The sequence below is a fragment of the Coregonus lavaretus genome (assembly GCF_964263955.1).
Source record: "Coregonus lavaretus genome assembly, chromosome: 17".
NCBI lineage: Eukaryota > Metazoa > Chordata > Actinopteri > Salmoniformes > Salmonidae > Coregonus > Coregonus lavaretus.
The window spans coordinates 25,080,414-25,093,834 of record NC_140004.1 but is presented as its reverse complement, the minus strand read 5'-3'; the positions used below and the strand labels follow the sequence as shown (position 1 = coordinate 25,093,834).

General features: G+C 44.2%; 1 protein-coding gene across 2 annotated transcripts; it reads right to left on the bottom strand.

The window, feature by feature from the left end:
- Positions 1-489: 489 nt before the first annotated feature.
- LOC311145191 (S-adenosylmethionine synthase) lies at positions 490-6,308 on the bottom strand (the record flags this gene model as incomplete). 2 transcript variants are annotated; one of them, XM_084181401.1, is made up of 8 exons in its annotated part: positions 6,086-6,308; positions 5,008-5,085; positions 4,544-4,779; positions 4,196-4,339; positions 3,747-3,965; positions 3,352-3,534; positions 3,098-3,231; positions 490-2,452 (listed from the first exon to the last, which is right to left on the bottom strand). In XM_084181401.1, exons 1-8 carry the CDS (start codon positions 6,177-6,179, stop codon positions 2,350-2,352), a joined length of 1,191 nt encoding a protein of 396 aa, XP_084037527.1. In that variant the 5' UTR covers positions 6,180-6,308. The 2 variants fall into 2 exon arrangements, with proteins under 2 accessions (XP_084037527.1, XP_084037528.1); XM_084181402.1 differs by lacking the exon at positions 490-2,452 and having other exon boundaries at positions 3,094-3,231; positions 6,086-6,268.
- Between the last annotated feature and the right edge of the window lie 7,113 nt (positions 6,309-13,421).

Genomic DNA, 13,421 nt, shown 5'->3' with positions numbered 1-13,421 from the left:
CACTAAAACCACTATACAGGATGTGTAATTTCTCACCATAATATTTACTCTGGCTTGTTGACTAAATAGTCATCCTAACGAGTCACTGTTGGGGAAACGACACCCTGGCACAGCCACCATAACAAAGTGTCGGGGACTTGGGTCTTGGTTGGGATCACCTTAAGGCAAGATACTACCATTACATAAAAGAGCAGTAGTGTCCAGAGGGCATTTCAGGTTAACAGCTCTGTGCTGCATAATCAGTTATGGAACAGGTGTTCTCCATGGCTTAAATACCCAGAAACACATGGGATTACGGCAAATTAAAAATGTTTTACTTACATTTATATTCACCACGACCGACCCGTCTAATAATACCATTAGCTACTTATGACTTTTAGTGGAACCACTGGTCAAACAATAATGTGACATTTAATGAATGCAAATTTCCTTTTCAAATACTACAGTAAAAACCCAAAACTGACAATGAATGAGACACCAGAAACATGCTTCATGAAGGAAAGTAGCCATTTATTTCAGATCTTTGACATGAGGAATCAGTATCCAACCTCTGAAGACAGAATTGAGACAAGCTACCTGTTCCTCAGGATGTCAGACGCATGTTGATAGAGAACAGGAGGGGAGAAAGGGGTTCAGTACAGGGATTGGGGGGAGGAAATAGAAAAGGCACTTTTACTCACAGTAGCCGGCAGACTAGGCTCCGAGCGGTAACAGGAAACAAAACCAAAGTGGCAAGGGAAACCCTACCCATACAAACAAGAGACAGCTTGTAAACAAGGCTGGTTTCTCTGTACAACACCAGCCAAACTTTGCCATCTCTTAATGTAAGGATAAGGTGGGGGAGTTAGGAGAACAGTAGACTTGTATGGTTAATACAATTCTCACCCAAAATAATCTGCGGGTCAAAATAGCAACATACTCATCACATCAGCCAGTGACAGTTCCCTGTGGAAGCAGACCAAAGCTTTTCTGTATGACACTTTGGAACCACGAGAGAAACACTGAAAATGTAACTTAGTTACGGCATTCAGTCAAGTCAAAATGTGATTAAAACCTTGTTTTTAAGCTGCCTTCTGAATCCATTGGCTTCTGTAGCCACGCCAAGTTTCAGAGAACAAATAAATACTCAAAATGGTTTGTTTTATATTGTTTGCTAGTAGTAAGAGCTATGCATTGTGGCAAAGACTGCTCTTCTTCAGGATAAAAATGATGGTTTCTTTGTAGCTACACCTGCCACCAATACCCAAGGAAGGCTTGCCTTGACCTTAAACAATTTTTTATAAAATATAAATAAAAAAACAGAAGGAAATTACACTACCTTTTGAAGGGTTTGTTTAAAATTGAAACATCAGTATTAATAAGACAATCCAATGAGATATTTTAAACAATCAAGTATAAAATCAAACATCCCTACAGACCTTCGCAGTGACATAGCAGCTTCTGACTTTTCTGTATTACGTCAGAAAACAGCACAGACATCTGCAGGGGCATCCGAGACTTTACTGCGCTTATTCAAGAACTTGACAATAAAGATTTGTGTTTGTTACTCAGCATGCAATGCATAGCATTTTTGAAAAACAGCAACCACTGACCCTTAAAATCGTGCCCTTTTTATATCCTCCATAAGGATAAGGGAAGAGAAAGCTTGAAAAAGGGAGGGAGAAGGATGAGGGGTGCCTCAATACCAGACTAACAAAGAAAAGTCTACACTAAAAGGAAAGATTGGGGGGGGGACCCCAGGAAGAGCAGCTGCTGGGGATCCCTAATAAATACAAATACGGCTTCCCTAAACTGTTTGCGTCGAGCGGTGTCCCTTACATCCGTAGCACCAGTAAATGAACATTATATAAATGTGTAGCCTTGGTAAGTCATTAGACTTAACGGTAGCAAAACATTTCCAAGCTGATTAAGTATAAGGACAGCTAAGCCCAGATAACCAAACTGCAGTATTTACAGTTCCTTATTAAGGCTGGGCAGGGGCTAGGAGTTGTAGTGTGAGGGACATCAATGGAAGACCAGGGTACTTCAGGACCTCCTCAAAGGGGACAATGAAGCACAGGGTGCACATTTCAGTGATTATCGGGTAGCTAGCTAACACCCTTTTATTCTCTCAACATTACTTTTCTGAAATATTTTGAGAATGTTAGAGCTTATACTACTAACAGCAAAAAGACAGTACAGATGACAGAGCAGAATTAGAAAGGGGGGTTGGGGGGTGCATTGAGGGGTAGATCGGGTTTTAATATGCCATTAAGAGGGAAGGGGTTTTTAAGGGCCTTTCACCCCGAGACCATGTAGGCTTCTCTGTAGTATACACCAACAGGCCTGGGAGAAAAAAGCTTGACAGGTTTAGTATTTGAGCTTTTTGGGCACCTCCCATGGGAAGGATTCCCGGCCAAAGTGGCCGTAGGCAGCGGTCCTCTGATACATTGGCTTCTTCAGCTCCAGCTCCCTGGAATACACAATCGATTCATTTTAGAGGCCCGTCACAGAAAATGACCTCAGAGCAACACTCACAGCCATGACGCTCAAATCAGCCAATAGGGAGTGTCGAGCCACAGCAAGAAAACCATGATCAGAAAGGTTCATTAGGCCAGCTTGTAAAAAGAGGGGTGAGTGAAGCGTCGACACTTACCCTGCCAATCAACTCATCCTTGAGCAGTGTAGGGACTGCAGCTTGGAGATGGAAAGCACACTGATCCCATTTATAAATGGCATTGAACTTTAACAAGGTCTGAGAACCCTATGACCTTCCAATTGGATGGGAGCAGGAAACCTTTCCTCATGCTGGGTAATTAAACATGCAATCTAGCAGAACAGACCTCAACCCTCCAAGCTTTAACATTACATACTGTACTGGCATTTAAAGCAAGGGTTGGCAAACTGATCACAAGCCCTGATTGACACAAAGCCAAACAGAAAGCAGCAGAGCAGTAAACGGTACGACAGTAATCACACTGCAAATCATTCAGTAAAGGGTTAGAGCCATCTCTGAACACTGGCTGTGACAGTTTAGGCAGAACCGAAAGACCGGAAGTGTGAGTAACATGAGGGAGATTCGGATAGAGGCACACAGCGTCAGAGGAATATACTTTACCTGACAATGACACCAGGACGAAGGTCAAAGTTCTTCTTGACGATGTCCAGCAGCTCCCTCTCACTCTTCTGGGATGTGCCATAGTGGAAAATGGAGATTGAGAGGGGGTGGGCCACTCCGATGGCATAGGCAACCTGATGTAGCATAGATGCATGAAGAATAAACATACAGCAGACTTTAAGTTTAATCTTGTGGCACCCCTTTGCTCCTGTGATTTATGTGCATGAGGCGTATCAATATCACCGTGCCCTCACCTGAACCAGGACCCTCTTGCACAGCTCCGCCTTCACCAGAGACTTGGCCACCCAGCGGGCAGCGTAGGCAGCAGAGCGGTCCACCTTAGTGTAGTCCTTCCCTGAGAAGGCTCCTCCACCATGGGCCCCCCAGCCGCCATAAGTGTCAACAATTATCTTACGGCCCGTCAGGCCAGCGTCACCCTGCAAGGGAAAGGATGAATAGTTCATGGTCATTCCTTTACCCAGACATATTTCTAACAGCAGTAAAATAAATATGGAATCAAATATCATTGTAAAAAGATGTGATCAGTTAAACAAGCTCATCCATTAAATATACTTTAGCTTCCCCCCCCTTTCAAGCTCAGAGTCCCAGGTCCTAGATGCCCAGTCCTACCTCCACCCCTTAGTCTCACCTGTGGGCCTCCAATGACGAAGCGTCCGCTGGGCTGCATGTGATAGATGGTGTCGTCATCCAGGTAAATGCAGGGCACGACAGCCTTGACAATCTTCTCCTTCAGAGCGTCACGCATCTCATCCAGGCAGATGTCCTCATCATGCTGCACAGAGACCACAATGGTGTGGACACGCACTGGCAGCATGGCGCCACGGTCCTGGCGGTACTGAACGGTCACCTACACACAGAGAGAACGTCAGCAGGGTTGTACAACAGCAGGCATGGATTAAAACTAGTTCAATGCTGGAGTTACAGCTGGCCGCAACCAGGTTGGAAAGATTGAATAAGAAAAGTAATATTGCACTCATCTGATGGTGTGATAAATAAACTAGGACAAACCAGTTTTACAGACATTTCCTCAAGTTAACCTAATGTAAACCGCCTATCAATTACACACTGGCTGCTTACCTGGGTCTTGGAGTCAGGCCGGAGCCAGGGCAGGGTGCCATTGCGACGCAGTTCAGCCATCTTAGCGTTGAGCTTGTGGGCGAGCATAATAGTGAGGGGCATGCACTCCTCAGTCTCATCAGTGGCATACCCAAACATCAGGCCCTGAGGATAGAAAACGTATAACTGTTACATCAGAAAGGAAAGCTCCAATTTTAACAGTATACATTTTTAAAAAATTACCTATGTATGCACTCACTAACTGTAAGTCGCTCTGGATAAGAGCGTCTGCTAAATGACTAAAATGTAAATGTTAAATAAATGCACAGCTAACATTGCTACTGCAGCGGTCCTCTGCACAACACATACCTGGTCCCCTGCCCCTACGTCCTCCTCATTGCGGTCGATATGAACACCCTGGGCGATGTCTGGAGATTGCTGCTCTAGGGCCACCAGCACGTTGCAGGTCTTATAGTCAAAACCTTTGGAGGAGTCATCGTATCCGATGTGGCGGATGGTGTCGCGAACAACCTTCTGATAGTCCACTGTAGCACGCGACGTCACCTCACCTGCCAGCAGGATCATCCCAGTCTTAGCAACAGTCTCTGATAAAGGTGGAAGGGGAAGAGTACATTATAACCATATCCTTTCAGAGGACACATATCAATCAATACTCATCTGGCAAAAACTCAGGGGACTGGTGCCATAATATAGGCCTACTACACATGAAGATGCAGCATCAAGAGTTGAATGAGGTGCTTTCATTGTTGTGGTCACAGCTGACTCCAGGGCAGCTAGAAATTGCATCATACAAAGGAGGTGCTTTTTCTTACCACAAGCAACTTTGGCATCAGGATCCTGCTTGAGATGGGCGTCAAGCACTGCATCACTGATCTGGTCGCAAATCTTATCTATATAAAAATGGGGAAGAACACAGTTGGCACCTCTAGTTCACAAGCCTACAGACATTTGTACAACGTTGGTTGCGTGAACAGAGCGTGTAAATCGTGTGTAGTCCCCTGTAGCTCAGTTGGTAGAGCATGGCGCTTGCAACGCCAGGGTTGTGGGTTCGTTTCCCACGGGGGGCCAGTATGAAAATGTATGCACTCACTAAGTCAGAGCGTCTGCTAAATGACTTAAATGACACTGATGGGAATAATTGAAGTGTTCTTCTGTTTGGATATTGACTGCAGTTCTAGTTGTACACATGCTGTACCATCTCTCAGGATTATGGTGATGGTGGGAGAGGCTGAAGCGGGGAACACCTTGTACTCGTAGCCGTGCAATGGGGCTAAACCCGGCACCATTTCCGCGGGTTCGTGTGTAAATAAATAAAATAAAAAACGCTCTTATTTGTTGGGATATCTAAAGGTAAACTACGAACCGTCGAGACAAGGGATGGAACACTTAATAAAGTATATTTAGAGATCCTTACATAGCAACAAAACGCTAGTATAGATAGCGTACCCCGAGAGCTCGCGCGCAAACTAGTCCGAATCTTCGAGATCTATATGGCTCGGCCCGGGCAAACGCGCTATTGAATTAGGCATACTTATGACGACTCGAGTATATACACATCGTTTTTAAGCGCCTCAATCCCTAGGACGGATATTATTGTCCAATAAAGGGCATGTTAACAACGCTCAGCAAAGTAGCTAGCTGGTTAATAAACCAAGAACCATGCAGTTGGGCCTCACATGCGGCTTTTATGCAAGATGCTTATGGCGTGGTTTGATCTGCAGGTAGTTAGCTAAGCATGTTAGCTAGCTAGCAAGCTAGGCTAAGCACCACCGATTTGCATGTGTGTGCTCGCAAGCTAACGTTAGTTACCTATATCTAAATAAATAGGTACTAAGCCAAGTCATAAGTATTTATTATTATAGGGTGTATTTGTATCTAGTTAGTTCTTACCAGGGTGTCCTTCTCCTACTGACTCCGAGGTGAATAGGAAGCAGTCCTCATCAATAAGGGAGTTATGAAAACCGTTCATCTGTCCGTTCATCATTGTTAGCGTTCTTCGTTTGGCAGATAAAATAAAGTAATGTCGTAGCTAGCTAAATTATGTGGCTTTTAATAACTAGTTTCTCGTGTCCTCCTGCGACTTCACCTCAGTCAGTTCATGCCATGTATTCACGATCTTTCGGTCGTGGCGCTCGAGTATTTATTCACAAATTCAGAGACGTCACCGTAGGGAGCGTTTGACCATACAGGGGGGTGGAACCAACCATTGACGATCATGTCTAGATGGGATACTGCTTTTGTCGAATTGACGTCAAAAGTTGTTTTTGTACATTTTAGCTAACCCTTTCCTAACCCTAACCTATTCCTCCCAACCCGCTACATTAATTATCCTAACCTGTTCCGTAAGTTCTCCTAAACCTGCTACGGAAAGTCAATTTCTGACAAAAGATGTATCCCTTCGAGACAAGACCACCATCGACAATGTGGGTGTACGGACAGCAACTGTTTTGGGTATCGGGTGCTTCCTCATTCTACTTCTCGTGTAATCGAGTCATCATTGTGGTGTTCGATTGCATCAGCCGTTGTTTATTTATATATGCACTTTTTGCTTCACCAATTTAGGGAAACTACATTAATTAGGCCACAATATTGCCACAGAGTTTTCCTGTAGCTACATAAATTGCCTGTATTGGTGGAATAAATGTATCTGTATCGTCAAACATAGTTGAAAGCAGAGAACTGTGTGTGTCACATCAAATTCATGGTGAATGTGCAGTTTCACATAAATAAATGAATGGCAAAATAGGTCAACAGTCTTTAGTACAGCCCATAGCTGTCTATAGTTTACAAGCTGAGTAACCAGTCACAAAGAGAAATGTTCAGGGGCAGGAGGTATAAAAAAAACACAAACGGTAAAGCAAGGAGTAAAGTCTTGTTTTGTAGGCTATAATATTGTATATAATTTACTAAATTTGGTAAAAGTATGTATGATTTTGATGTGCACGGTACATTTATTTGCATTAAGCAATGATGGGGATTTTTCTAATTTCACTGTTGTTGTTTTTTACACTGTAAACTGCAGATTTATGGCATTCTATTTGGCATCAAATCTTTCGAATTTAGAAACAGGTTGGTCAAACAGCTGATCAAGGTCCAGCTATGAAATGTGCAGCTTCTCAGTTCTTTTTTAAACCAAACTGTACCACTCTACAGTTAAAGCCACGGCAAATCAGTCCATGCACAGACATTGTTAATGTTATCTGCCCTCAAAAAGGTACCCAATGTTCAAAGCCAGGGCTTTTGATTAAGTTACAAAACGGAGAGACTGAGCAGATCAATCTAGCCTGAAGGGGAATGGTGAAATGGGGGCTTTTTGTGAATCCCGAAATTCAGTTATGCAAGTGATAACACGCTCAGCCTACGCGGGATCCTCCATCGTCCATTTTACTTTGTCATAAACTTATTTTCAGGTTTATCAGATTGCTTCCGGGCATGTTTGTCCCTAATCATTGCAACGGTTGGTAGAACTGTAAATCGCATTTTGGATGGCTGTTTTAGGTCTTTTAAAAACCATGCTTGAACCGGTGTGCACCTCAAATGTGCTACTGATTGACTGTTCTGGAACCTCTTATAGAATATTGCCTCTAAAATGTAATGAGTGCCGGCACCCCAAAATGAGCATCAACACCTATTTCAGTCCACTTCATCTTGAATTCATATTCATCAATGATTTTCAAAAGGTTTAGTTGCACTTTATTGTCTGGTAGATATTGTATGTAATGTGTTACTGTCAGAAAGTGGGGGCACTTGGTGCACTCTAAATGGACATCCACTCATGTTCATGTCAGATCAGTGACATAACAAGAGAGAGATGAAAAATAAATAATTGTAGACATTGCACTCAACTCACCCAGCACAGCTTTCATTCACTGGTGGAGTCATTGTCACTAGTATTGATTGCTGGGCCACATTAAATCTGTCAGCATGTACAGTATATAACATGTAAAATGTAGAGTCCATGCCCTGACGAATTGAGGCTGTTCTGAGGGCAAAAGGGGGTGCAACTCAATATTAGGAAGGTGCTCCTAAAGTTTTGTACACTCAGTGTATATTAGTGATTAGAAGTCAACAGCAAAAGTGGTACCCCTCCCTCATTCAATGCCATGCATTACAGCGATAAACATCTACCATGCCAGAAATGAGTTACTCATCCCAATTTAGGAGCAAAAAGTACAGTGCGAGTGAAGTACAGTGCGAGTGAAAACCAAACAGAATCTGTACCAGCAAAAGGGATCTGTAAAACATGTGTTTAGTTACTAGCAGGGCATATTAAATCTGAAAGGAATCTGCAACATCATCTTTAGTTTGATACTTTTCTCATTCACTCGTTGTCATATGATAGGAGCAGAGGAGGGACAATGAGTCAACTGCGATCCTATTATTATCAAGCCATGTGTTAATCCAAACATCCTGCTTCATATCAGCTGCCCCAGTCAGAGTGACAAAGCATTTTTTGAGAGAGATTGTCTGGTATGTGCCTGAGACACAATGGCACAGCCACGTTCCCCTCTGCCTCAACACCAGCCCCGTGTTGCATCAGGGAGAACAGAGAGCTGGCATTCCCCCATACACACAGCTCTGAGAAAAATAACAAAAACGTTATCTTCGAATTATATTATGTCTACCCCTGTGTCCAGGTTGCACAGGGGAGTCAAGCATAACACTTTTAGGTATGGGAGTTGTGCTTATTGCCTCGTTATGTAATATCGTATTCTATTATCATCATGCCTTTACTGTATGTATGTAGGCTAAGTGGAGTGGATAGGTAAAAATCACATCTAGTGTCACCAATCCACTTAGATATTTTCGGAGGGAAAAACCCTTCCTCTTTTTCGCATGTGATCTCTAAGGAGATTGCATCCGATAAGAAAATAATCTTGGAATTATGTCTAAATCAGTGAAAAATAAAAATCTATTCCAATACAAACCAAACCATGTCGTGCCATGTTGTGCAATGGAAATTCCTGGTTTATTGTCACCCAACCAGATCACCCAACATTTGGCCAGTATTGCATCATGGAGTTTGCGGTCCTGCTATCGAGCCTTGACGCCCGAGGATCACGACGTGCGCATGCGTTACAGTATGATGACGTGTCGTGAGCAGAGTTGCTAATTTAGCGACTTTGCACCCCACTTTGTCCCTCTATATAATCAGTGAGTGTCCAGACCAATGATGTATATGAACCCTGGATTGTTAATGCTATGTATTGGCCATTGCGAGGATTTGAAGCCACTGGTCGGACATATTGGCACTCCCCATTAGGAGCAGTCCTCCCTAGGAATAAATGGTGTTCTACAGTATTTCAATAAAATGTTTCAAGGACAAAATTACATGTATTTCAGTATTTTTGTTGTTGTAGTGGGGACGGTAACATTAGTAATCTCTAAAAATGATACTTTAAGGAAAATGTTTTTACATTCATTTATGGATTGCTTCATGCAGAGGTGATTCTTATCAATGAAGCCCATAACAGTTACTCAACCAGTGTCCGTCCCATATATATATATATATATATATATATTTTAAATGTTTAGCTCACATAATATAATTAAAAAGTATACATTAAGGTGTCTGTAATAGATTAAATGTGGCAAAAATGAATGTAGACATTAATAAATGCATTTCTATAGGTCATTATCAATAAAACATCACAATAAGGTGAAGAGCGTTCGATTTGCCTTCTGGGGGGCTAGGAGACTTCCAGCCCCGCTAAAACCATTGACAACTGCATGCTGTTCTCAAGGGATTGTCAAATAAATGTTACAATTATTTGGTTGTAATATGATCACCTCTTGAAGAGCACATCAGAATGACTAATTTCCGATTATTCCATGCAAAACAATTGTACACATTTAGCTCTATATCATAGTTATTCAGAAAGTAACTGCATGCTTTTTATGATCAGTAAACATAATGTAATTTAAGATAAGCTATGTGAAGGTAGCATTGGCCTATCCATTCGGCATGTAGCTAAGCAAACAACTTGTGTCTGTCACGATCGTTCATGAACGAGAAGGACCAAGGCGCAGCGTGATATGCATTCATATTTATTAACGACTAAACAACAAACGAAACGTGAAGTCCAAGGTAGCATACACACAACATACCTTACACGGAACAAGATCCCACAACTAACAGGTGCCAAAAGGCTGCCTAAGTATGGTCCCCAATCAGAGACAACGAGCGACAGCTGCCCCTGATTGGGAACCACACCGGCCAACATAGAAATAGACATACTAGAACATATCACCATCGAAATAAACAACACGAAATATACACACCCTGACTCAACAAATACAAGTCCTCAGAGTCAGGGCGTGACAGTACCCCCCCCCCCCCCCCCCGGATCCGGCTCCGGGTGTGACCACCTCTTACTCTCCACCTCCCCGTTGCGCCCCTGGTCTGGTCTGGACCTCGGCACGCTGCTTCCCCTCTCCTTCCTCCCACGAAGTACCAAGCCCTGTCTGGACCCTGGTATGGGAGACCCCGAACCTGGAGAGGGGCTGACGTCTGGGTCTGGACTGGAACCGCTGACTGGAGCTGGACCCGACGACGGTGGATCGAACTGCTCTGGCTCCGGGGTGGAGCCGCTGACCGGAGCTGGATCAGGCACCGGTGGAGCGGACTGCTCTGGCTCCGGGGTGGAGCCGCTGACCGGAGCTGGACTGGACCCCGGTGGAGCGGATTGCTCTGGCTCCGGAGTGGAGCAGCTGACCGGTGCCGGACCTGGCACCGGTGGAACAGGCACGGGCCGTGCCGGACTGGACACACGCACCACTGGCTTGGTGCGGGGAGCAGGAACGGGCCGGACTGGGCTGACGACACGCACCACTGGCTTGGTGCGACGAGCAGGAACGGGCCGGGCCGGGCTGGCGACGAGCACCACTGACTTGGTGCGAGGGACAGGAACAGGTCGGACCGGGCTGGCGACGCGCACCACGGACTTGGTGCGAGGGACAGGAACAGGCCGGACCGGGCTGGCGACGTGCACCACTGGCTTGATGCGAGGAGCAGGAACGGGCCGAACCGTACTGGGAACACACACCACTGGCTTAGTGCGGGAAGCAGGAACGGGCCGGACCGGACTGGCGACACGCACCACTTGATTGGTGCGAGGAGCGGGACTGGGTTCCTTCATTAACCCCCACTCCTTCTGCTGCCTAACCAGCTCCTCTCGCCGTGCCTCTACACTTTCCTTCTGCTCCCTCTGAACCAATGACCCCCCTAATCTGGTGTCCTCCTCTGCTAAACAGCTGAACCGCTCTATCGCCGCCTCCTGCTGCCTCGTCGTCCACGGCGTGAGCCCCCCCCTAATTTTTTTGGGGGATTGTCTCTCCCCCGTGATCATGGCCTCCATCCCTCTTGCCAGACTCTCGCTCATCTCCTCCCAAGTCCATCCTCTCTCCTCGTCACGCTGCTTGATCCAGGATTGGTGGGATCTTCTGTCACGATCGTTCATGAACGAGAAGGACCAAGGCGCAGCGTGATATGCATTCATATTTATTAACGACTTAACACACGACAAAACAACAAACGAAACGTGAAGTCCAAGGTAGCATACACACAACATACCTTACAAGGAACAAGATCCCACAACTAACAGGTGCCAAAAGACTGCCTAAGTATGGTCCCCAATCAGAGACAACGAGCGACAGCTGCCCCTGATTGGGAACCACACCGGCCAACATAGAAATAGACATACTAGAACATATCACCATCGAAATAAACACAACACGAAATATACACACCCTGACTCAACAAATACAAGTCCTCAGAGTCAGGGCGTGACAGTGTCATTTAGCTTGCTTCAACAGAGAAGGCTTTTGAAAAGAGCTTGACATGGCAAGTAGTTTATTTTGAGTCTAAACTCCGCCTGGTAAAGTTGTCTGTCTGACTAAGTTACTGTCATCACTAGGCATTGCTGGCAATATTTAGAGATAGCTAAATAGCTAGATAGTTTATCCACTGAAAGCTAGCTAGCTGTTAGCTAGCCAAATTGACGTGATCTGTATTAAATAGCTAGTTAGCCAATTTGATGTGGTCCATCAATGTCTGTATAAATTGCTTTCCAGCAGCAATTGTGATTAAACAGTTTTAAAATCAATGTTGAAAGGGGTATAATATTAGCTAGCTATGGTATGTTGGTTGGAGAGAAAAAAGTACAGAACTTACCAATGTTTATTAATAAAGTTTCTTGCTGACAAATATTGTTTATGGCTAGCTAGTACGATGCACACGTGGGCAAATGCGCCCTTCTGCTGCTTAACAGAGCAGCCTAAACCACACATACTTGTCAGGTAAAACAGTTTTATTTTATATCACTAAAATATCCAATTAAATGGTGGCCAATATTGAGAGATAGAGGTGTATTCCAGCTGTGTTTTGCGCTGTAATTCCTTGGAGCTGGCTGCGAGCTAGCCTCCCAACGCCTTTGGGGAGTTCTGCCACCGAGAGCTTCTATGGTTTTGATAAGATTGAGCGACTTTTCCCACTCAATTCTGCCGCAAACGAGAGTGGGAGAAACTGTCTGTGCAACAAAGTCACAGCTACAGCGCACACACAGGCAGAGAAGGAGGAGGTGTGCGACGGGGAAGGGGGCAAAAACGCTATATAGGGGATCGCAGAAACGGCAAAACGTCATCTAGCGACATCTAGAGACAATAGCCATTCTAACTGAAAAATAGTTGGCAACACTGTTGGTGAGAGACACGATTTGACTACAGCTGTCATGGCTGGTAAATTTACATTTCTTTCTGCTCTGTCTACTTAGTATGGCTGCCACTCAGGAAAACATATTTTTCATATCATTATTAGGATATATGATCAATTATTACGAAATAATTCAATAACCCATTATAACAAAATAATCAATTATCTCGTTATTACGGGAAAGAACATTATAAGGATAAAGACCTTGTTATTATAAGAAAGATCACGTTATAATGAGAAAGATGTGGTTATTGCAAAATCATCCGGTTGCCCGTTATTATGAGAAATAGTCTATGCCTTTGTTATGCTGAAAGTTAGCATAGGCTACTCTGCAAGCTTGGCTTCCTCTCATGCACAGGTTGACAATATGGCCGGTTTGCTTGAGTTGATACATTTTTATTTTCTTTGATGCATTGGGAGATATTAGTGTCATTGAGCAATATAGATGGTGTTGTCATTAATTTACATACATTGCCGAGGATTCTGAGTTTTCTAAGGCTCTACATATGGGAAAAA